The sequence below is a fragment of the Phyllostomus discolor genome, chromosome 7, assembly GCF_004126475.2.
Source record: "Phyllostomus discolor isolate MPI-MPIP mPhyDis1 chromosome 7, mPhyDis1.pri.v3, whole genome shotgun sequence".
Taxonomy (NCBI): Eukaryota; Metazoa; Chordata; class Mammalia; order Chiroptera; family Phyllostomidae; genus Phyllostomus; species Phyllostomus discolor.
Window position 1 is genome coordinate 18,752,515 of NC_040909.2, and position 25,655 is coordinate 18,778,169.

Sequence of the window (25,655 nt, forward strand, 5' to 3'; positions counted from 1 at the left end):
TTTCCCAGGCCTGGAGTTGGGGTTCATGCCTAGTGAACTGGGTGAAAAAAACTTGCAAGAGTCCCAGAAGACCCGTTGGTTCTTTGGGGTTCCAGTGAGCGTCCTCCAGAAGGGTGGCATCCTTCTTCCCTCCTGCCTTTCTTTAAAGAAAGTGGTTAGGAGCTAGGGACGGTGGTGACCCTCAGCCCGCTTCCAAACTTCAGGGGAACTTCCGACCAGAAAAACAAGTTAGACATTTAGTTATGGCCATTTAGCATTTTACAAAGAGAGGCGGGGCCTCCAAAGGAGGTGGCAGGGGGTGTTTGTGTGTGGGGGTACACTCGAATGCAACCCGAGAGCCGCCGATTGGCTGGGACACACGCCCGTCCTGCTCCCTCCCGCCCCACCCCCGAGTGGCCTCGCGGCAGGGCCTGCGGATGCGCGGAGGCCGGCGGTGCCAAACTGGCAGGGGGCGTGACGCAAGAGGCGGGGCAGTGGGCCTGTCGGGGCGGGATCTGGCATTACGCGTCACGGGCTGCGGTCCCGCCCCTGGGTTTCTACGAGGCTCCCTCCTCCTTCACCGCCTTGTCCGGCTCCTCGCTCAGTTCTCAGTCTTCGTTCCACGCCGCGGCCTCGCTGTCCTGCGAGAGGCAGTCCTGCGGCCGCTGCGTGCACACGCGCTCTCCGCATCTCGCATCTCGCGCACCAGGCTCTCCCCACGCGTGCGCACCGGGCGCACGGACACACGTTCGTTTCCCCTTGAGTCCTGGGGTCTCAGCGGCGGCGGGCGAACCGCGCGGGGCAACACCGTAGCGGCCGTCGCAGGCTGGCCGGCCGGCCATGGAGGCAGATGGGGCCGGCGAGCAGATGAGACCGCTACTCACCCGGGTAACGAGCAGGGTGAGGGCGCCTCGGGTGGCGGGGCTCCTCGGAGGGGGGGCGCGGAGCGAGGCAGACAAAGGCGGGGGCGCGGCGAGCGCCGCGGTCCGGCCACCACATCCCAGCCCGGGCGCCCATCCACCACCCGGTGGCTGGCGCTCCTCTCCATCCCCTTTGTGTGGCCGCCCTGGGCGCGGGTGCGAGGGGGCGGGCAGCGGCGAGCCGAAGAGGCCCGAGTGGGGGCCACCGGCGCGCCACGCGCATCCTCGCTACCCGTATCCTCGGCACAGCTGGGGCCAGACTCTGGCACCCCCGCAAGGGCCGGTCCTCCCTCGATCCCCACCTCTCTTCCTCTAACTCTGCAGCGTTCATCCCTTAATTCCCGAGCGTCCTCCCCGGCGGGGTCTCGGTTCCGGGTGCCTTGGCGCTGGAATTCAGACCAGCCCCTCGAAAGCCCGTCTTTCTTTTCCCTTTAAGGAGGAGCTCGACTCCACCTGTCTCTAGCTCCAGGCGGTGGTGAAGAGCTGGGGTGAATCTTTCCCCTTATTTCCCGTCTCTCCACCCGGCCCGCGCTGTGCTTTGTTCGGTGAGTTCTGCGGCCGCGTGGACAAGCCGCCTTCCTTCTCCGCCAAGGCTTCTCCTCGCTGCCGACTCTGTCTGGCCCGCCTCCTCCTCTTTTGGCGAAAACCGGAGCAGTGTACTCCCGCCGCAGGCCAAATAGAAAGAGGAAGGTGTCCGGAGTCTCGTTGCTGCTGCTCCTCCTCTCACCAGCTTTAGCCAAGTCGCATTTTCCGGATAGACTGGCTTTGGCTTCAGGGTTCGAGTCCGAGGGGACTGGGGGGTTTGGGGTGGGCTTTCAGAGGTTGGTGTTCCCATTTGGGGTGCTGGACCCAAGCTCAAGAAACGGACTTCCTGCTTTCATGTGGAAATACATGTGTCCCCACAGTTGTGATTCTCTTCTTCCTTCGTAGTTCCTGTCGCAGGGCGCATGGAGGTGTTACACATTTTCCGATTTCCAGTTCTTACTCTGTGACCAGCAAATGAGGGAGGTCGCGGTGAAAATTTTCCAGTCTTTTACAACTAACAGGGAAATTGCTTTTCACGTGTTTGTATTAAAGACTTTTCCCTAATAGCACCCCCTCCCCCACACACATGCCCTATCTTTGAAAAGATTATTGTAAGGCCCTTGGTGAGTAGTCATTCATTATTTCAGTATGTTAATTTCTAAATTCTCAGAACAGGGAGAAAAGCTGAATCTCCAGACAGTGAAGTCATTTAGCAGTGGTTTTTGAGATCATGCACAGAGATGGTAATGGAATACTGGAAACTCATCCTAAGGAATCTTCTGTAATTGTATGCCCCTTGAATAAAGTGTTTTGGATGTGTGTTTTAGCACCTTCTCTAATTGTGTGTATCGGATAGTGTTGTTTGCTCCTGAATTTATTATTTGCAAGTTTTCAAGTTTGAGCTGTAAATAGCATCTGAGTTTTTATAAAGCCTTCCAAGTCATTCATTCACTCATTGTAATAACACTTCCTTAGAACCTGTTCTGTAGTATCCGACAAGAGAGAAACAGCTGGACTCCTAACAGAACTCACATTAGATGAGGGAGACATGACACTGGAGTCATCAAGCACTGCATTAATGGCAGGGCAGGGGAGCACTTTGGGAGGCCTTTGTACCTTCTAAAATACCTTTGGGGAAATAAGACTTGGCTACAGTAAATGTATCCATAATAAGAATAAAATAAAAAAGGTTATTATACAGTCAGAAAAAGGGATGGGAACACAGGAAAACTTGGTTTAAGTAGTAGAGAACACTGAAAACTGGGATGGGAGGGACTGTTTAAATTGACAAAGGGAAATCTTTTCCTCCCTGATTTTTTTTTCCCTCTCCGGTAGATGAAAGACATAAAAGTGGAAGAGAATGATAATGCATCAGTCATAACTTCTCTAACTCAAGCCAACTGCTTAGCATAGCCAGAAAAAGTAGCATAAAATTCTGTAGGTATATAATTATGCAAAAATGTGCCCATAAATTTGTGGCAGTTGATATTCTGAAATTGGAATCCATATGTTTCATGATTTAGGCTCAAAGATGTTTTTTCTCCCTCCAAAATTCTGTAACTTTCATTGACCATGGTTTTGGGATAGAGAGTAAAGTCATTCATCTTACAAAAATGCAACTTCTCTTTGTTATGTTACAGAAACTTATAGGCCTCTCTTAAAATTGATTTTAACTGTCAGTCTGATTTTCTGGTATAGATTAAATCTCGTTACAACAATAGTACCGTTTAGAGCAGGGGTGTCAAACTCATTTTAACTGGGGGCCACATCAGCCTCACGGTTGCCTTCAAAGGGCCAAAAGAATTTTAGGGCTGTATAAATGTAACTACTCCTTAACTGTTAAGGAGTTGAAATTACATTAGGCCCTTTGAAGGCAACCATGAGGCTGATGTGACCCCCAGTGAAAATGAGTTTGATACCTCTGGTTTAGAAGATTCACAAGTCTTAGCAAATGTTTTTTCTTTCAAGCAGTTCTTGATTTAATGCAATTCTGTTAACATTGAATTGAGGCTGTTCCATGAATTTTGTTGTAAGATTTCATTCATTTTATGAGTATTTATTAAAGCGTCTACTAGATGCCAGGCAGTGGGGTTATAGGCAGACAAGGCAGGCAGAATCCTACCTAACCTTATTGAATTTATTTTGGCATGTGTAGTGAACACTATGATAGCATTTGCATTCTTACTAATTCCATTTGTGAGCACCGGTTAAAATATTTCCATGAAGTCTGTTAGAAATACTTTTTAAAAAGTAGTCATTAGAATAAATGAAAGATACTGAAAACCTAGTATGAGTTTAGTGGTGATTGGCAAGTAGGCTTTTAGTAGGTCTGTAAATTTAAGTATCTCTGGGGATCTGTGATAGTTCCAGACCTAATACGTACCCCAGACATAATATCAGGATTTTACTTAACTTTTTGCCCTATAGTTGGTATCTCTGGGCCACAGTCCATGGAGTTGTAATAAAAGGAGAGACCGCAAATCTGTTATCTGCGCAAATGAAATTGGAGAACAATTGAGTTGGATTGAAGAATTGTTTTGTTTGGTAATCGAGACTAGGAAGTACACAGGTTTTCTTCTAAGAGGGCTTAGGGTATGCGTATTCTGTAACGCTAGACTCTTGTTACTTGAGGAGGTTAAAATTGAAAGCCAAAGTAACCTGGTGCTGGAGGAACCTGGTGCATTATTTTAGTGATATGTGGTGTGCTAACTAACCAATGCATTCTAAAACCTTGGTCGTTAACACTTGTCAACATCCTGTAGTGGGTTGTTTTTCTTCCTCTTTCTTTCCCCTTCTGTCTTACTGTATTTTACCACAAATATGATCTTAGAAACTGTAACTGCCGACATAGGCCATTTATGTATAAAAAAAAGCATACAGTTGATTCATAAGGTTAATGTTATAGGTTAGTCAGCGTGGCTTTTGGTTTACTATATTCTAGCATTTATTTGGTATGGAGTTTTCTATAGTTATCAGTTTTTATGCATACAGTATTTACAGTTTTGCAAGTAAGCATGTATCAGTGATGAAGATCCATGTTCACATATAAAAGTGCAGTTCGCTGCCCCTGCCTTTTTTTAGCCTGCCTCTTGAATGTTGAGAAGTTTTGACTACTGTACAAAGCAGGTAGCTATCCCAACATTCTAATTTACAATGGAGTTTGCCTCTGTTTTTTTGTTTAGCCAACAGCTTTGTGTATTTTGTTGAGTGGTGTGTTGAATTTTACAGCTTGGGGAAGTTTAGGATTATTTGAATGATAATGATAATAGACCACCAAGGGGTCTTGTGGTTGGCATCTTGTTGTGATAGTGATGGCCAGTGCTGCTATTAATAGTTTTCCAGAGGGCAGCGGGCTCCAGACAGGAGGAATGCTGGATTTCTAAATGAGTGACTCTGCTTCCACGGGCTACACATTTTTAAAATAAGTGCTATAAGATGAGAGTGGCCAAACAACACCCTGTTCAGTGCTGCTGAAGACAATATGATTACGGCCTAGATTTGCATTTTCATCTGGAGCTGATATGCCAGTACAGAAAGGTTTAGTATGGCTATTTTAAGCAGACTTCAAGATTTCCTTTAAAAGGGATATTTTTAAACATTTATTTTTTCTTGAGCTATAGTTTGGATTTTAATAAGTTCATTTAAGCAGGTTTTTTTTTTAGATGGTATTTAAGTCAATGGTAAGGCTCAATTCACATTTCACAATGAAATAGAAAAGGTGCTTTACTGGGTTAAATATCCTTTTCCTTTTGTGGAGAACACTGTGTGGATTAGTATCGTTTGGTTCTTACTGTGGTCACGTGTCAACCAGCGTAGAATTGTCCTCTCCCTGGATTCCAGGACTACATTGTTTCTTGTGGGTTTAATAAAAGAATTTTGTCAGACCACCTGATTTGGAGAAGCATTTGAGTCATATGTCATTTCTGATCAGAACTTGGGAAGTGGATATACCTTTCAGAATGGACTCTCCTGTGCAAGTTTGTATACTGTAGAAAGGAATGTGGAATGGTTTCTCAAAAGAGCATGAGAAGGAGCAAGGATACGTATGATCTTTTTTCCTCTTAATTTGCTGCAACATAGCCAGCAAATTTGCTGCTCGACCCTTGAACGAGCAGAGGTTAGGGGTGCCAAATCCTGGGCAGTTGAACATTTGTGTGTAACCTTGAGTCCCCCAAAACTTAACTCCTAATAGCTTCCTGTTAACTGGAAGCCTCACTGATAACTGATATTTTGTATCTGTATGACATACTGTATTCATACAATAAAGTAAGCTAGAGAGGGGAAAATGCTACTGAGAATCTTAAGGACGAGAAAATACGTTTGCAACACGGTGTGTATTCACTGAAGGATACCTTTGAGTAAGTGGACTGCGCAGGCCAAACCCGTGCTGTCCGGGACTACTTGGTGCGTGTGTGCTGGGCGCACGTCTTATACACGGACTGTTTTCAGCGTAACACCATTCTGTATTCTGGAAAAAGCACTGAAAATACTTACGTAGAACTCCTTTGAGCCTCAGGAATTGATGTTTTCAACAAACAGGAAATTCATGTGTAGTGGACTGTCTCCTTCCTTTGACTTCCATGGTGATGTTGGAGAGGTGTTTCATTAAAAAAAAAGTCCTTTTAAGAAACATTTATTTTGATAAGTGTTTAAATTAGAAATTTCCATTCTGTTATACTTTGACCAGGGGGTATTATCTCCATTTAGAAAACATCTTCGTAATTTTAGTACTTTCACTATTTGCCGTGGGCGGGTGGGCTTTTGTGGAGAGGAGGTGTTAGGAAAGGACTCATTTGTCTGAACTAGAAGAGACACCCCCTTTGGCAGATTTGAACTTTACCACAAAGTTGGATGGGAGGAGGCTAGGCCGGCCTTCAGCCCCCACTGGCCCTCTTCTTGGGATGCCCCTCCGCAGGTAGAGTGCTGCCCCCCCCAGACAGATGTGGTGGCCCTGCGTGTATTGCCTTTCAATTTAATACCTCTTCTTTCGTAATCATTGTGCCTTTAAACTATAATCATGGTTGGGGATTCTTTGGTCTACATTGAGAAGTCCCAGAATTTTTTTCCCCTTTCTCCTGTGCATTCACATTGTCATGTTCAAATTTGCTGCAGAATTGTATTTCTAGTAGATACTGCTGTCACGTGTGAAATACATTGCATTCTAAAAATCCTGGACGTTAAGATTTTATACTGAACAAAATGAGTAAGAGACACAACTTTCTTAATCCTGTAGGAATTTATTTAACATGAAGACTTGTGAAAAATTAAACTACAACCCCTTGAAACAGTTTCTACAGATATTTAATACAATGTACTTTGCTTGATATCATTAATTGTTGAACACGATCCCTATGAATATCCCAAGGTACACTTCATGTTGAGTTTTCTGCTGTTTTTTTCATTAGCTTAGCATGAAAAGTGCCCTGGGTTTCCTCTTAGTGTTTGGAATATTAATGGTGCCATAGATAATATAGTATTGTCTATTTAAAATTACTTTTAAAACAGATATGACCATGGTGACTATGGATGGGTCTCAAGGGTCGATGGATCCCCAGAAACTAAAACATTTTATGCTTGCATGCATTCTTTCCAGAAGATGGTCAAATAACTTTACACTCAGGTCTCAAAGGGGTTTATAATTTAAAAAACACCTAAGGAATGCCTAGTCCCAAAATTAGCTTAGCTTGGTTTTCTGCCTTTCTTAAAAAGTTCATACTCTTAAATAGATGACAGTAATTATTACATCCATCCCAGTATTTGCTCAAGTTTGTTTTGCAGAATACAGTATCTATAGAAGCTTTTGCCAAAGAATCAGTCGTCCTGTAGCCAAGTAAGTTTGGGAAATGTTACATACTATACTTTCCAGAGATTTACAATGTATTGAATATAATGGTAAATTACAATGCATGGTGGTGTATGAGAAATCCTATATAAATACATTAAATTTTGATGGGGAGAGAATGCAGCCATGTGAGGTGGGAATTTCTGATGGTTCCTACAAAATATGAACAGTAGACCCCTAATACGTTGTATTATAAGTTCCAGAAAGCAAATCCTGTGATACTGCTAATTCACTTGTTACAGCAAAAGGAGATATTTGGAAAATGTATCACTTAAGAAGATGCTTTGGAAGCAACCTGATAGGGCACTAGTTGAATAAATTATGTGCTAGCCACACAGTGGGATACTACAGGTATAAAAAAAGAATGAGGACGATCTTTTCTAATGAAATGGAAAGATCTCTAGGATAAATTGATTTAAAAAAGCAAGGTATGGGAAAAAGGATACTGTATAGTTCTTTTTTTTCCAAGGGCAGGGGAATAAGAAAGTGTATTTATATTTATTAGTATTTGTATAAATGTACTGGAAAGATGAACTACTGCAAATGGTTGCCAGAGAGGGTGTGAGGGAAGAGGAATTGAGACAGGAGTGGGATGTACCTTCAGTGTGTACCTTTCTAGACAGTTTCAGTTTTTGAACCACGAAAACATCCGTTCAGTCACATAGGATGATTGGTTCATGTTGCTTTATGTTATAGGTTAATGTATCCTGCAATTTGATGAAAGAGACATATGACTATTGATATATTCTAATATACTATTATGAACTACTTAATTTTCATGTTATAAAGGCACCATATAAACGCCAAAGTTGTTAACACACGTTATCAGGGAAACCGCACACTATGTGCCTGAGTATGATGTTGAATGCACGAGCCCTGTGGAAAGTTTGAGTTTGCGTGCTGCTAATGTCGCGATCCTTCCCTCGCTTTCACTTCCTTTCTAACCAGGGATTTAGGCTGGTGAGGAGCAAACAGAAGGCAGGGCTCAGGAGGAGGCTGAGGGCGCTGTAATAAACAAAGTGCCTTAAGGCTGTGCTTGGTCATGTATGTATAATGTATATGCTTAAACTTAGAATTTTACTTTGTGCTTTTTATACTTACCATTGGTTGAAGATAATACATATTTTAAAAATGATCCAGATAAATTTCTATGAATTGTTGAGATGAGGGCGGCACCGTTGCGGGGGCCACTCAGTAGGGGAAGTGTTTTTCTGTTTGCGCCCCCGGAGGCACCACTCACCTTGAGCGCAGCGTGGCTGGCTGCTCTTTGAGGCGTGCGCCACCGCGGTGCAGCGGGAAGATGTCGCTGTAACTACAGATTCCTCATGTTGTTCCACGTGCTCCATGCGACACGTCTGCCCCTACACTTAAAAAAAGTCAGTTAAAAAGAAGACGAAAGAAATGATTTCCAGTCTTTAGAAGCCAGTATCTGGAAAAGGTAGATAATCATTTTTTTTCCTCTCTTGAAAGTATTTTTATTTTTTTATTTGGGTGTAAACTGCAGTGATGCTCTGGGACTCGACACCCCTGCGGATGAAAATGATGCAAGCCCACCGAAGGTTCTGGGGCAGTCCTCCGATCTGGGCGGGAGGAGGGACGTCATGTTTCTCACATGGATGCGGATCACTAATCCAGGATTCATGGTTTTGTCTGTTGCTAGGAGGCAGGTTAGTGGAGAATAGGTAAGTCAGTCATCTTCTAGAGAAATCCTGCTTGGAGCCACGCATTTCACTAGGCATCTGTTCACCACTTATCCCTGCAGCAGATGTGAACTGACGGGCAGAGAGGTTTCCCAAACTTTCCCAGGCCATGCAGTTGGTAAGAGGCTGAGCTGAGAGTTGAATCCATGGCCAATGCCAAGGCACTGCTCACCCCTGGTCCTTCGTCTGGAGTCGTCCATCAGAGATGCCTGTTGGTCAGCACCATTCGAGGTTCAGCATATCAGATAATTTCACTTAATGATACGTGAAAGCGCAGTTTGTCTCAGATAATTAATTAGCTGTCATTTACTTCCCTAAGAGCTTTTATTACTATATCTTTTGTGAATTTGTTGCTAATATTACAGCAATTAAATATTCAATAAAATTTGCCTCTGCCTCTGGATTGCGTGAGGGCTGGCGTGGAATTTTTCTGGATCATTGTTATTAAATCTTCAGTTAGGTCTGTTCTAGGGTCTAACTCCTAGAAAGCATCCGGTGACTATATGTTAGTGAATGAATGTTAGCATAACACCGTGAATTCATAAGAATGAAGTTGAATATGCTTCTAGTTCATTGTTTAATCAGTCAGTTAATAAATCCTACAGCTTTTTTTTTTTTGTGGTTACCATTAGGACTGTTATTTTGCTTAATGTAACTGCCAGTTGAAGAGAATGTTTCTTGCCTTGGTTCTACCAGGGAGGGGGGAAGGCGATATTGGATAGATACAGTTCAGATGGATTCTGAAGGAAGAGTACTTAACATTTTTTTTTTAAACCCAAGGTAGGATTTTAAGCCAAGTGAGTAATAAGCACATTAAAATGAAAGTTTTATGACTCTTAAGATCTTTTAACACATTGTAAATACATTTCAATTGATTGTTGGCAGTGGTATTGAAAGCAGTGGTATTTTAGTTGTATATTGATACTTGTGTAATATTCACTGTATGGAAATCTGTGACTTCTAATGTATGTTACTGTAAAGGACCAATGGCAAGGAAATGGCAAGTATCTGGCAAGGAAATGCTGGATACTATGTCCATTATTGTGCATATTGGTTTGAAATTGTGCTATTTTATTAATGCCTTAGAATTGTTGCTTACATAGTAGATTTTTTTCCTGTTCATTCATTGTCTTCTAATTTTATGATTTTTGAGCTTCGTGGACTCCCTTCCTGTGTCTGAACCCCTAACCTCCTAGTCCGGGCATCAGTGTTTGTGCAGGTGCTCTCGCTAGCTGGGGCCCTGACTCAGTCGAGTCCCTTCAGTAATACCCTGTACTTATTTTTGTTTTGCTTATCATTGTTCCCAAATGACCTCCTAATATGTTCAGGAAGACTTTCCTCATCCATTTTGCACAGGCCATTAGCAGTATCATCAGTATAATGTTCTGTTACGAGCTTGTTTATATCTGAGCAAGTTGGTCTCCTTTTTGTTAGGGATAAGGGATTCTTTCAGATTGAAATTGGCCTTCGTTTTTTGGTCTCTCATTTTATTGCATTGAGCTGTTTTTATTCGGTAACAGGAAATGCACTAAATAACCACAAGCCCCAGGCCTCATTTTAAAAACAAGGTAAAATTTGGAGGTAATTTAGCCTATAGCCTGTGGTGTAACAGGAATTGTCCGGGCTTGGGTTTCAGCCACACCTGAGTTCCCTGTCCCTAATGTGCCACCAGGTGGCCTTGGGCAGCTAGCGTCTTTGAGTCTCTTTTTTTCTCATCGATAAAATTGAAATTATAATACTTCCACAGCTTCAGGATCAGGGAGAAGCATATACTGTATGATATGCTAAAGGTTTCCTTGGAAACTTGTTATTAATAATCCTGTGTTATGAAATATCTCATGTAACAAAATTCTAACTTACTGTACGTATTTATTGAAGACATAGATAGAAAATAGTCTTGACTATCTTTAAACCTTGGCACTGGAAAACTTCTGGGTAGCCCTGTGGGGAGGGGCTGTGCATTCAGAAAAGCTCAGTCTTCCTCCTGTGTCTCCTATCACACTAGACCACACTCACAATGCTTCTCACACTGGAGGTGGGGGGTGTTCCCCACACCGAGCAATTCTGGGACACCAGCTGGGTGTCCGGCAGTTCAGCTCAATTCTGACACCACCTCCTAGGAGATGGTGTTAGGTCCCAAAGGTTAAGGGCTCAGTCCCCCAAGGCCACCTGCCCTTCAGGTGCCAGTTGCAAGCCCAGGTTGTTACCTGTGCTTCTGATGATCAGCTGTAAACCCCAGGTTCCTGCCACCTCGTCCTTGGATTGGGTTGATTTGCTAGAGCGTCTTACAGAGCCCAGGAAAATTGTTGACCAGTTTATTCTAAAAGGATGTGATAAAGGCTAGAGATGAACCTCCAGGGGGAAGAGGTGTGGACGGTGAAGTGTGTGAGAACAGGTACAGAGCTTTGGTGCTTCTCCAGGCGGGCCACCCTCCCAACACCTGCACATCCTCACCAACCTGGAAGCTAACTGCAGTTTTGGAATTTTTATGGAGGCTTCATCGGTAGGCAGGACAATCATGAACTCCGTTTCCAGCCCCTCTCCGCTGTCTGGAGAATGCAAGGTGGGGCTGAAAATTCCAAGCTTCTAATTAATCAGGGCTTGGTCTTTCTGGTGACCTGCCCCCAACTAGGAGCCTACCAGTCACCTCATTAGAACAAAGGACACTGCTATCACTCAGGGAATTCCAGGGGATTTAGGAGCTCTGCCTGGAACCAGGGGCAGAAACCAGTATTTATTTACTTAGAGAATGAACTCTGACTAACCTCTGCTTGTTCAGCTTTTAAAGTAGTTGTTAAATAAAATTTAGAGAGGGTTATCCCAAATACTCATTCTCTGGATCTTCTCCACTTTTTTCCCAACTGCAGGTTGTGATTTACTAGTGATTTACAAAAACAGTTTATTGGATTATCACAAGAATTTAAAAAATAGAAAGGTAACAACAGGGTAGACAATGGCAGAATGTGTTGCAGGTCCTAAGGGCAAATACTGTTTTGTGGAACTTGTTTGTCTTATGTACACACATGTAGACATGTAAACATACATGTGTGCTGTATTTGCAGGGGTTGCTATTAAAAAAGGAAAAGGAAATCCATTTCTACAGATTAACATTTGATTACATTCTTTGGGGGATGAATACATATGTGCATATGATATATAAACTTTTTTCATTTAAAGTTTTAACATATCCAAGTAAGTATTTTGATGAAACATTGTCTAAGTTAATGCTACATCAAAAAGTTTTTATATTGGAGAATCCAGCTTCACATTTTGTCAGCAATAGCTTACTGGTTTCATATATAATTAGTGAGGTGTAAGGAGAGGGAAGAACTGCTAGTGGATTTTCCTCTGTTCGATTTCAAACTCCCATCGACGGTTCCAACCTTTAGGCTCCTGGGCAAAAGCAAAAATGGGAATATCTGCAATTGGAAAGACTTTGTTTAGTCAGTTTGACCCAGAAGTACCTGAAATATTGTAATATTTGGAATGATTTCACTTGGAAAGGACTTGTGGAAAACTCTGTTGATAAAAATCTTCAGGAATGTGGCAGTTGAATCAGTACTCCATGACTATATTAACTGCTTTGAGATTTTAGAAGAAGCAAGATGATAAGCATGGAATGCTTAATGACACAGAGCTATAATTCTCCTGAGTTAGGTGCATGTAAACAGTAGGACAGACTTGAAAGAAGACCAGTACTGTTTACTGTGCAGGATAATCCTAGAGACTTAGGTTTGTTTTGGAGTGAGATCTGAAGGAGGTTCCTTCTGGTTAACCAGTTTGTGCTGTAGGAAGGCATGAGTGATTCTATTTGATGAGCTCTAATTTGAAAACAGATTTGCAGCTTAAGTATCTGAAAGTGAGAAAAGCAGAATATGTTCCTGTATGATAACTATTTTTTTCTTTTTGTGTATTTAATAGAAGGAAATTTAGTATTAAATATTATTAGTATTGAATATTGAAATAGATCAAAGATGTTTATCTAATATCTCTTGGAGGTGGAATTTAAGGGCAAATAGATTATTATATTATTTTTATAATGTAATAAGCATGCATTATTTTTGTAATAAAGGTACTTCTAAGTATCTGAAGTTATTCTTTCATAGCCACTTTCCACACAGGTCAGTGCAATGATTATCGCTACAAGAGCTAAATTATTTTGCAGGAACTAGACGAAATGGTCCTTTTTCTCTGAGACTGCCGAGTGGCTCTCCACCGTAGCACTTTAGCAGTGGTTTTAATTATTGCCCTGCATGTTTAGTTTTTAACTGTAAAGATGGTTGTAGTGAAAATTATGTCCACATGACAGGTTTAGGCGTTTGCTGAGTTTGTGTGCTTAGGCACGGGCATCACGTTACCAGAAGTCCTCTAAGTTCCCGCAGTTCAGAACTGAGTTCCTTTCAGAGGTTTTTTAAAGCATAATCAGTGTGTGAACTTCTGATGCCTGTTGGGGAGGTCCTCAATAGAACTACTATAGGGCTTCATTCCTCTTTTTGTTTCAGTGACATTCATGTGATTCAGTAACCAGTATTCTCCCATAATTCTGAGAACTTTGAAGCTCTCCAGTGACTTATCTTACTTTTGCGGGGTGGTTTGCTGCTCCCTCCACTTCCCTATGCAGTTAGAATCCATAGCCCATCTCTTCAGCCTCTCTTTTTGTTGGAGGACATTCGTAATCATGTTTAATGGTATTAAATAGGTCAGTAAATCCCCAATTCTCGATCAGGTTCACTGCTGGGGGCAGGGGTGCTCAGAACTGCTGGAAAAACTGTTGCATAGCCTTGTAGATTGGTGCCCCTGTACATTCATGTTTCCCTCTGGGTCTACAAACAGAGAAAACACTCCTGTGTATTTCTAATTATTTCTTATTCCCTATCGTGGGGGCATTAAACATTCTCTGCTGTCTTCGGGCTGTGTCCTTTCACCCGCTCAGCCCCAGCAAATACAGCTACTGTCTTCACGGAGCCAGCAGACGATACCAGAAGGGAGCTCTATCCGACGCTCTTTCCACTTGGATAGCTCAGCTGAAACTTGACATGTCCTAAGTAGATCTCATCAAGCCTCTTTCTCAGTTTCTTATCAGCGAGTGGCACCGCTGTCTGGCTCAAATTTGTAAGTGTGAGCGTTACCCACGAATTTTCTTTCCCTGCACTCACCACCCAAATTCAGTGGGTTCAGTATTCTTTCCTTGAATCTGTTGACTTCTCTCCTTACTTCCTTTGACCCATGGTTCAGGCCTCTGTCTTCTTTTGCTTGAAATAATGCAGTACATTTTTAGGGTTACAGAAAAAAAATAGTATTTTGTTAAAGAAAAACTATTTGGTGACACTTGTTTAAGAATGGTAAAGCAGACTTTATTTGAGGGAGGGCGTTCTGAGGGGTGTAGGGACCACTACAGTGGGAAGGAGAGACTGGACTCAACTTGGACTCTAACAGGGACGGGGGTGGGGGTGGGAGGTCAGTGGATGGAAAGTTACTAAGGGAACAGCAGAGGTAAGGGGGATTCTTTCTTGTTAGACCAATTCAGCAAGAGTGGCTAAAGGCAGACTGCATGATGGATATCAAGGCTGAGTCAGCTAACAAGGATTAGGGGCTTTCCTTAAACTGACTTTGGGATTCTACAAGGACAGAGAGGGAAGCCAAAGGTCAGCTTTGTACCTCATTCAAGTTTGGTCGATGGAGAGTCTTTGTCACCACTTCCTGCATGTAATTCTTCACAGTGTTGCCTTGCTAGAGGGGATTTGTAGCAATAATCATGCTCCCCTTGCTCTTTGGATGAGTCTGAAACTTACAGGCCCTGGAGGTTCTGGTCCATTTTCCCTTCTCCATCTTTTTCTGTCCTTACTGCTGTTCCCCCTTGTTCTATGTTTCATTTCAACCACAGTCAACTGATTTGAGTTATTTGACTATACTAGACTTTTGGGCATATTATATCTCTACTCCTAGCACAGTGCCTGGCACACAGGAGGCACTTGATAAATAACTGTTCGATCATAAAGTGAATAAAGGAACAAATGAAAGTGCCTTGAAGTAGAAGGGTAGATATAAACATCTCAGAATTATATAGAGCTATCCATATGATTCAGTTAGTGAAAAAGACACTTTTTTTTTTTATTTAATTGAAGAATCAGTTGTTAATGCAGACAGAGACTTAATTAGGACATGGGTTACTATATTTTCAGTAAGATGCCATTTGTATAAAATGAATGGAAAGTCATTTGCACTGAAGAAGCCTTTGATATAAAGGTTGGTATTAAATCTTAGAGGTCTGCGTGCTGTTCCCCAGGCACATTCTTCATTGTTTACTCTGTCTCCCAGAATTCATGCGGAGGTGACTGAAGTGAATACGCAGCCCTTATCAGAACTGGAAAGGCAAGTGGCAGTATGATTGACCCATGCTAGGACCAAGTTCTTGCCTTCCCTTTCAAAATGTCAATATTTTAAAAGCAAATAAAAGCTATATGTGACTTCCTTTGAACCTGTCTAGCATGAAATACTGTATTTTGTTTTTATCCCTAAGAATCTTGTTGTCTACATCCAGAGTTAATAAAATTCTGCATGAAGAAAATTGTGTCTTCAGGGAGCTTGAAATGATTTGGGAGATGGTAGTAAATATGTAGAGAATAAATTTAATCTCACTTAAATGTAAAATGTAAAATTAACATAGTATGTGATCATGCAGTAGGGTGGTAGCAATACCCAGTATTTAATTGAGCATATATTTTGTGCTATGATCTTTTTGAAGCTTATCACATTCACTATCTTGTTTAATTTTACAACCTATCAGTTGTACGCACTGTTATTATCCGCACTTTTCTAAGCCCATTGCCTTCGTTATCTTGTTTAATTTTAGCAGCTTATCAGCTGTAAGCACTGATGTTTTCCATATTGTACAGATGAGGACACTGTGATCTAGTGAGATTAACCAGCTGGCCCAGCTAGTAGCAGAGCTGCGGTTTGAATTCAGGCTCAGACTCTAGCGCCTAATCTTATTAATGTTTTAGCTCCAGCCAAAATAAACTGGTTGACAAATTGCATTATGTATGTCTAGGTACAGTTTTCAGTGGTATCTAGTCTTAATTTTATGCTAATTTCTTGGCTAAGGTCATTAAGCAGAAGCTGTTGCTCAAATATTTGTAAATTGTCTTAATCACTTGATAAAATTTTGTGCGCTGTTTGCTTATTTAAACATGATTTGGGTTTTCTGAGTCCTGCTCTGTTTCTTCCATAGTCATCTATTTTAAGGTTGCTGTTTATTTTCCAAGTGAGATAACCATTCCTACATCTACTTTCTATTCCAAAGATTTTGTGACGTCTCTTATTCGTTATAGTTTCATCTGTTCTCTTTGCCATCCTTTAAAAATTACTGTGATGCTCGTGAATGTTGGGAAAGAGAAGACATAAACCCAAATTCGAATCTTTGCTGTCGTGTTCTCTGATGACCTCTGTCATTTTTCTTTACTCCCCTGACCCTCACACTAGGTAAGCAAGCATAAAGTGAGTTACTATGATTAGGAAGTTAATTTATATATTTTTAAAAATTATTTATTTGCTGATTGATTTGAGACAGAGAAAGAAACATCGATCTGGGGAGTTTCCACCTGCAGGGTCCCCCCCCACCCCCCAGCCCCAGTGGCCACGGATGAGAATAAGTCTACCAACACAAGATCTGCTTGGGGAAGAAAGGTGGCCGATCTCTCAAAGGAGAAGGGCCAAGAGCTTGTTCCTCAATGGGCTTTTATTGGGTTCATTTGCACAGGAATACAGATAAAGCTCGTTAATCATTGTCAGGCAGTAAGGATCAAACATTAGATAACAAAGAACTCTGAGGGCCTATTTTGAGTGAGGGTCAGATAGCTAAAGAGCTGTAAAACTTTGAGGAACAAACTTCTTGCTTGGACCCTTTTCATTTAATTGAGAGCATTCTAAACAAAGTAGTTTTCACAGTATTTTACATATTCTTTCTTAAGCTTGATCGCCCCAGGAACCCTCCCTTTCCAGCACAGGGCTGCACCACCCTCTGTCATTGTTTCAGGATTAAGCCAGGCAGAGGAAGCAAGGCAGCCAAGAGATTAGGAGACTTCTCTCAGACAGAATGAAGACTCAGGCTTTATCAAAGGCGAGGGTCCATCACCCCCTTTTGCTGTACTCCCCAAAATCCTTCCTTGGGGGCCTCCCATGTGATTGTGCCTGTCTTAGGTCATTCCCTCTTGGGGAATCCTACCCATCATTGGCTAACTGACCAAGCATTGGGGGCCAGTTATGGATGAAGTAAAAGGAGCAGAAGTGGTGCTCCTGCCAGGGAGATAAGCTTTGTCTCCTTAGTGGCTTATGGTCCAAAGGTTGCTCCCTCAGCCTTAGCTTTGGAGGGGTTACAGCTTCTGAAACCAGGCAGGGCTGTTGCCAACAGATCTGTTATTCCACTTATTGGTGCATTCGTTGGTTGATTCTTTTCTGTACCCTGACTGGGGATCAAACCTGCAACCTTGGGACCACGTTCTAACCAAATGAGCTACCTGGCTAGGGCTTAGGAAGCTTTTTACTCACATAAAAATGTGTCTCCTGGAGAGCAAATATAGAAAATATTGAGAGAAGGTGAAATAAAACATTTGTCCATAGTGTTCCTTTGAATTCATTTGAATTAGTTAACTACAAGTACTTCAAGTTAGATCATATGAAAGATTGAGCATTATAGATTGAGCAATAATAGATTGAGCATTATAAAGTTAGATTGAGCATGAGGGTAATTGCCTGGTGAATTGGTTTTCATTCACATTTGGGTAATTTGAGGAATAAAGATTATCTTGAATCTTTGAAAAGGACCTTGTATCAAAGAATAAATGGCAACAGCATTTGTTTTAATTGCTAAAGACTTGCCAGTTTACCTCCATAATGGTTAAATTTGGCAATATTTTATTTCTAAATCCTTAAACTATTTCAATTTCCAAATTGACAGTTTTTATCTCAGTAAGTAAAAACAAATAGAGTAAGTTGTGTGAGTGTTCCAGGCAGGCTGCTTTTGGTGACCCGGAGTCAGAAATACATGCAAACTCGCTATAGTTAGGGGTATATTGTAACCATATAGGGCTTTTTGCCGGGATCCAGGAAAAGCCACACCAGAGCTTCAGAAAGAGGAAAGATAGCTTCAGAGAACAACTATCTGTAATCTTCATCTTCCTCATCTCTGACATATGGCTTCTTTGTCAGGTGCCACTTGGCATCACTCATAGTTTCTCTCTGCTTCTGCTTCAATTTTTCACTTTTTTTTTTTTTTTTTTTGGCTGTCGATCTGATAGAGTCCATAGTTTGGATGCTTCTCAGCTAGGCTGGTCTATGACTTTAATTAAGTAAATTAACCAAGTAACTGCATTGTGGTGAAATGCGTAACAGGGACAAGACACAGTGATTTTGTACAGTGTGATCAGTTAGTCTCAGATGCATTAGCGCAAAGGTGCTCTGCGTCTCACAAGCCACCCTGAAATGCGAAGGTTTAGGTTTAATTGTTGTATATGTAATGTTTAAAAGCATGCATAGATAAAAAGATTCCCATCTTTTATTTATCTAAAAAGTTATACTAAACTATACTAAGAATATTCTGTAGAGGAAAATTATCCATATGACATTGAGATTCTGGTGGGAACAGGTAGCCTTTGATAAAATTTTTATTGTAAATTCAAGTTTAAGATGCATTTCTGTCCGTACAGTTCAGAGTGCTAAATGCAGCTTTTATGAAAGGATTAGGGCTTTAAAGTTTGCCTATGTGCATGTTTGTGCTGACTTTTGAGGAAGAACCTGGTAGGTTATTTTTTTTGTTTATTTTACAGGATCCAAAAGTACAGGAAATCAGTAGTAGCTCCCAGTTACTTCTAACACAATGGGTTTGTGTGTGTTGGAGTGTGTTTCTGCCTGTTCAGAGACATTTGGCAATTCCTGGAGGCTTTTTTTTTTGGTCATACATGGGGAGATAGGATATGTGTGCTGTTGGCATGTAGTAGGTGGAGGCCAGATGTGCTACTGGACATCCTGCAACACACAGGACGTCCCCCCAAAAAACGAAATGTCCAGCCCTACATGTCATCGGTGCCAAAGTCAAAAAGCCCTGTCCTGTAGAATCAAGGACTATAAAACAAAAAGATCAAAAGATTCAAAATAAAGAGGACTTAAGTTTTTGGAGATACAGAAGTCACTCTTTACTGGCTTTGAATGCCTTTGAGGAAGTGAGAGGAGTTCAACCAGATTATTTTAAAATTTCTTTTACTTTTTATTTTTTATTGAATTTATTGAGGTGACACTGGTTAATAAAATTATAGGTTTCAGGTATACAATTCTGCAGTACATCATCTGTATATTGCATTGTGTGTTCACCACCCCGCTTAACTATTTAATTTCTTGGGTGAAATTTCCTAGTTAACGGTAGCCGGAGGTAAGACACACAAGAATGAAAAATTCTTTGTAATTAATATGTGGGACTGCTATAACTAAATTAATATATTTTCAATGCAAATATAAATTGATCTATGTCTACTTTTCTCTAGCATTTAAGTGTGGAGTATTATTAAGAAATATAAAGATATATTTTGTCAAGTACAGTTACTTTTTGCAATGATGTGTTTGATTCTGGTGTGTTTTTCATAAAAAATATTTTTATCTTATTGGGAACAATATTTTTTTTATGAGCTAGATTCTTCACCTACTTAATTCTCATGAAATTATACCTATGCCTGAAGATATGTTTAAAAACAAAATTCCTGAAATGCTATAGGTACTTGAAACAACTTTTAAAAAATGACCTTAAATCTGCTTCACTGTAACACATCGACTATTATTATTATCATTATTAGATTTTATTTATTTATTTTTAGAGAGAGGGGAAGGGAGGGAGAAAAACAGGGAAAGAAATATCGACTGGCTGCCTCTCGCAGGCCCTCAACCGGGGACCCGTCTGGCAACCCAGGTTTGTGCCCTGATGGGGATTCGAACTGGGGGACATTTTGGTTTGCAGGTGAGCCGTCAATCCACACCAGCCAGGACTGATTATTCACTGGTACTTGTAAAATACCTGTGTGAAAGCTGTAGCTCTACTGTATCCCAAATATCCTAATGTATAAATGGAATATTTATTTAACAGTCATTTATCTTCTTACTGTTTAAGTGTTTCTGACTCTTATTAAATGACTCTTATCTTCTTACTGTTTAAGTGTTTCTGACTCTTATGAAGCCTGAACTTCATAAAGCAGCTGCCAGGGAAGTTTTTTTCAAATTCTGAATTTTTGTTGGGACTGGGGGGGGCGGGGCGCTGGAATAAGGTTTTTGGTCATCCTATTCACCACCAGCACAGCATGAAAGATCAATTCCACATGTCTAGTGATAGCCACCAGGTGGCGATCTTAAATGCTGCTGAAGGCTGGTAGTGGTGGGTTCTGAACTGGTTGCCCAAATTAAGCAATGTTTGTCTATGTGTAGTGAGTAATGGAACTACCTTCCTTACCCATTAAAGGAGATTGTTCTTCTCACACTTTCATTTCTTAAAGAGTTTAGGAAAATATGAGACTAATAACAGTTTTAAATTAAAGAATTTAAAACATGTTTTCTCTTAATTAAGAAAATATACCAGACTGCATATCCCCTCCTTACTGTGGTTAAATTAAGAGAAATGTTTGTGGGCCTGTTGTCTGATGTCAGCAGCAGCATCGACACCACTAGCAGTTACATTTGCTATTATGTTCCTGTACTGAAACGTGGCTTCACATCTGTAAAGGGAACTTACATGGGTACTATATACACTTTCTTCTTTTTCCATATTGACTTTGAATTAAACATTTTTGTGACATTGGGGTGACATTGATTAACAATTTATTGGGGTGACATTGGGGTAACTTGAAACCTATAGTACCTATATAGGTTTCAAGTGCACATTTCTGTGACACATAATCTGTACATTCCATTGTGTGCCCACTGCAAAAGTCAAACCATTTTCTGTTACCATACATGTGACCCCCTTTACCATTTACTAACCACCGCCCCACTCCCCTCCCCTCTGGTAACCACAGCATTGTTGTCTGTGTCTATGAGGTTTTGTTTGTTCATTCATTGCTTTCAGTTTATAGCCCACCTATGAGTAAAATCATAGGGTTTTTGACTTTTTCTGACTTACTTCCCTTAGCATGATGTTCTCAGGAACCATCCATATGCGTTCTTAATTGTTTTAATTGCTATACAATTCCCCACCTAACCCAATGTTTCTAGATTTTTTTCTCTTTGGCTGATTGAAATTCACAAGTAGAATTATAAGCTTCTTAGCCTTCCTTTAAACTGAATTTAAGATTTAAAAAAAATCAGTGTGATCATATAATTGGCTGACTGAAGCTGAAAAAAATTTAATTTCTTTTCAGGGTGCCTACTAAATTCATTTTTAGAAGATGGGAAAGTGTTGAGGAAAATTTGGAACCATCTTCAGACCGCATGAAATGTGATTTCAAAAATGTTACTTGCCTTGTAATCAGAGTTGTTTTCAAAACATGAATTGATCATAGTTTTTTGGAGAATTGGCCAAAATAATCATTTTTCAAATGGTTATCTTTTTTTAAAGATTTTATTTATTTACTTTTAGAGAGGCTAAGTGAGGGAGAAAGAAAGGGAGGGAAACATCAGCAAGTGATTGCCTCTCGTGCCCCTTTACGGGGGACCTGGCTCGCAACCCAGGCCTGTGTCCTGACTGGGAATCCAACCTGCAACTCTTTGGTTCACAGTCCAGTGCTCAATCAGTGGATTGAGCTTAAACACCAGTCAGGGTTTAACGATTATCTTTGATATTGAATCTCATGTGATACTCCCCTCTGGCTGCTCTGAAAAGCCACCTTTGCTGCGTTCCTGTGCAGGCCTTCACCACCCACCTGTTCTTACACCACCAGAGCATTTGTTTTCTCTTTAATCCTCTGTGTCGGATCGCTGGCGCCCCCACCAGGTCAGCCGTGGCGTGGACAGCAGCCCTGAGATCACTGCCAAGGATTTAGGAGGAGAAGGAAGTTGTGGAGGAGGCAGAGAATGGAAGAGACGCACCTGCTAACGGAAACGTGAATGTGGAAAATGGGCAGCTGTAGGCTGACAGCGTGGCAGATGAAGAGGAGGAAAAGGAGGAGAGGAACGTTATGTTGAGGGAGAGGATGGAGCTGAAGGTGAGGAGACTGAGGCAGTTGTAGGCAAGGGACAACTGAAGATGGATGAGGGTGTCAACATCGCCACTAAGGAGCAGAAGACTGATGAGGATGACTAGAGAGCAAAAAAAGGAAAAGTTAAACTTAAAAAAAAAAAGCCGCTGTGGCCTGTTCACCCTCCACTTCCCGTGGATCAGAATCTGCGGGGGTCACCTCGGTCACCCTGGAGCACAGTCCTGCCCGCCGCCAGCAGCGCCCTCTGCAGATGCAACACACTCTCCACCACCCAACTGAAGCCGCAACAGGAATTTGCACCAGGAGAAGAAAAAAGAATCAAGACTTCCAAGGCCCTGCTTTTTTTTCTTACAAGTCCTTTAAAAAAGGAAATTGTATTTTTATGTACATTTTATATTTTTGTACATATTGTTAGGGATCAGCCATTTTTAATGATCTCAGGGTGACCAGGCCAGCCTTTGGAGCAGTCTTTGTTCTACCTCTGGTGAAACTTGTCATTTTACTCTCAAGAAAAAAAGAAAACCTTGTTAAAAAAAGAAACATTAACAACAATAACAAAACAATCTTATTCTGATCACTCCAGTTACTTTTTTGTGTGTGTACTTAGCCGTACTATATAAGTAGTTGGTTTGTATAGATGGTTAAAGAAGCCAAAGATAAAAGGTTTCTGTTTTCTTTTTTTTGTTGTCTATGAAGTTGCTGTTTATTTAGGCCTATTTGACTTATGTATGAAGCAATGTTGTAGAACAAGAAACTGGAGTTTTATTTTGCTGACTTGTTCCAACAGCACCAAAAGAATCTTATACTACATATTGAATTAATAGATCCTTAACATCTTTAGAGGAACATGATGATCTTTGTTGAAACGTAGACCAACCTATATATCCTTCTGTACTTTGTTTCTCTTTATGTAAACAAATACTCACAAATAAAGTTTTATCCTTCGTAAAACATGAAAATTTGATCATAAACATGTAACTCTGCAACTTGTATTTTTCTTAACAATGTACTGGTATCTAATAAGAGGGAACTTGTAGTTCTAATTCTCTGTGTCTTTGTAATATTTCATGGTAACCAGGCATTCTGTTTAATTACTTTAAAGTTATTTTCTGTTTTTGTCAGTTTGAACAGTAAACACGCTTGACTGTATCTTTATATTTTGGTACTTTTATTTTTGTGGAGTAGATACCCAAAGGTGCATTGCTGCACAAAGGACATTATTTTTTAAATTTTTAAAAAAGATTTTATTTATTTATTTATTTATTTATTTATTTATTTAGAGAGGAAGGTAGGAAGAAAGAGAAGGAGAGAAACATCAATTGGCTGCCTGTCAAATGTGCCCCCATCAGGGATCAGGTCGGCAACCCAGGCATGTGCCCTGACTGGGAATCCCAACCCACTGATCCACGCCAGCCAGGCCACAAAGGATATTCTTAAAAATGAAAAACATACATTCTCGACAGCTTTCTCTCCAAAAAGTTTTGAGCAACTTACATTCCTACTAGCAAGTATGAGGATATCTGTGTTGTCCTATCTCTACCAGTTTTAAATGTTAATTAGTTTGTTTTTAAAATAAAGGGGCTGGGAAGAAACAATAACAGCTGGCATGATATGTCTATGGCCTTGATGATGGTGTTGGTTTCACAGGTGTATGTATACCCCAGACTCCACTGAGTTCTGTATATTAAATATGTACAGCTCTTCACACATCAGTCATACATACTTCAATAGATTGGGTTAAAAAATAAATATTGCTGTTCAGTAAAAGAACTAGCAAGACCAAAATGAGTTTATATGTTGAGTTGATATCTAAACTGTAGAACTTGAGTTTTAAAATTTTATTTGAATATTGGCTTAGTAGTGCCCAGAGTAATGTGTCAACAGGTAACATTTTGGAGAAATGGATGTTTTGGATTTTGATGGAGAATAACATTTTGCTCTGCAGTTTGGGAAATTAAAAATTTGTATACATCTGATTTCTTTTTTTTTTTTCCTTCAGACTCTTAACCTTCTTTTCTTCTTTTCACCCCCTCTCTTTCTTGGTTTTCTACTTTAATCCCTATACTCAGGATTTTTAGAATCCAGTGGGGGTGAGACATATGCATGACCAGGAGGTTAAACTCTTATTAAATATTAGTGGGGAAGGCTAAGATTTTCTACAGGAGGTAAATTTCAAGAGGTCATTGTAGAAACTGATATTGAACTTGATTGCAGAGATTTTTTTTTCCAGGCTTGAATTATTGAGAATTTTAAAAATCAGTGAATGATCCATCTTTTCTACGTTCCTTCAGATTTATGTTCATTTGTGAAGTATGAATCATAGAAAGTCTGAAGATAAAACAATATGATGAATTATATGCTTTATTGTAATTGTTGATGTCATTGGGGTTTCTAATTCTTAAGAGAGTTTAATAAACAGGAAGCGTTAGTTGTTGGATTTGAAGGCTATGGTATGTCTTTGGCCTGGTATCCACTGTCTCATATAGAGCAGTAGAAGATTAAAACAAAGTCTTTTCTGTTTGCTACATTATTTCAGTTTTAAATTTTTTATTTTATTATTTAGCTATTGCATGTCATCAATGAATTCTACAGGATTAGCTGGTAGTAAGACTTCACTTTTGGGATATAGATATTTCTATAAAAGTATCATTTATTTGCTTTGTTAAAATACAGACTATGATGGTACCAGAAAACAAATTTGTGTATTCAAAGATACATATTTAGTTTAGTTTAGATTGCATTTATATGAGTTTGGTAGACTTTTTATTTTATTCATTCAATTTCAGTTAGAATTTTTTAATTAACTATAGTCGGACAATTTTTTTCTTAAATTTTATTACACATAATTGAAATAGTTTTAGACCATTGAGTTTCAGTATAACAATGTACAGAACATTGAAAAGGTTCTGTAAGGGTTTCAGATTCCATCTTCCAAACTAACTTTTAAGAAATGACTACTTGTTGAATTTGGTGAAGTATCAAAAAGGAATAATCAGAGGTACCAGAAAAGAGTATTAAAACACTCTTCCCTTTTCCAACAGAGTATTTGTGTGAATCTGAATTTTTTTCGTAGAATTCATCCAAGTACCAAATCATATCAGATTGGTTACACCAGTAGATACGAGAATACAGTTGTCTTCTGTTGAGTCAGATACTAGACCTTTGGCAAAATGTAAAAGCCATTCTCACTGAATTTTTCTTGTTTTTGAAAATGATTATTTTCATTTAAATGTTATTTTACTATGTAGTGGTTTTACTATTTTTAAAAATGAATTTAAATATTTTGAAGCTTTTTTGGTTTTTCTATTCCACAGGGTAAAGTAAATAGACTTTAAACTGATATAAATAAAGACCCTTTGAGAGTCTTCAGTAATTTTTGAAAGAGGTAAAGAGATTTTGAGTTTGAAAGTTGGAGGGGTGCTGCTCATTTCCTTTTTCCTTTTAGCTGTTACCCATATGAACACTTAATTTTTGATTAAAATGATTTTTATAAGCCACAGTATGATTTATTTATAGTTAT

At 40.2% G+C, this 25,655-nt stretch overlaps 1 protein-coding gene across 9 annotated transcripts in view; it reads left to right on the forward strand.

Moving 5' to 3' along the window:
- Nucleotides 1-530: 530 nt before the first annotated feature.
- The window catches only part of SLC4A7 (solute carrier family 4 member 7), a 99,691-nt gene continuing 74,566 nt past the window's right edge, over nt 531-25,655 (forward strand). For 2 of the 9 annotated variants that reach the window (XM_036030576.1, XM_036030578.1), the window contains exon 1: nt 537-879. In XM_036030576.1, the coding sequence (XP_035886469.1) occupies nt 820-879 (60 nt within the window). In that variant the 5' untranslated portion in view covers nt 537-819. Of the gene's footprint in view, nt 880-25,655 lie in introns of all 9 variants that reach the window. The other 7 variants (XM_036030577.1, XM_028517809.2, XM_028517798.2 and 4 more) reach the window with 6 other exon arrangements.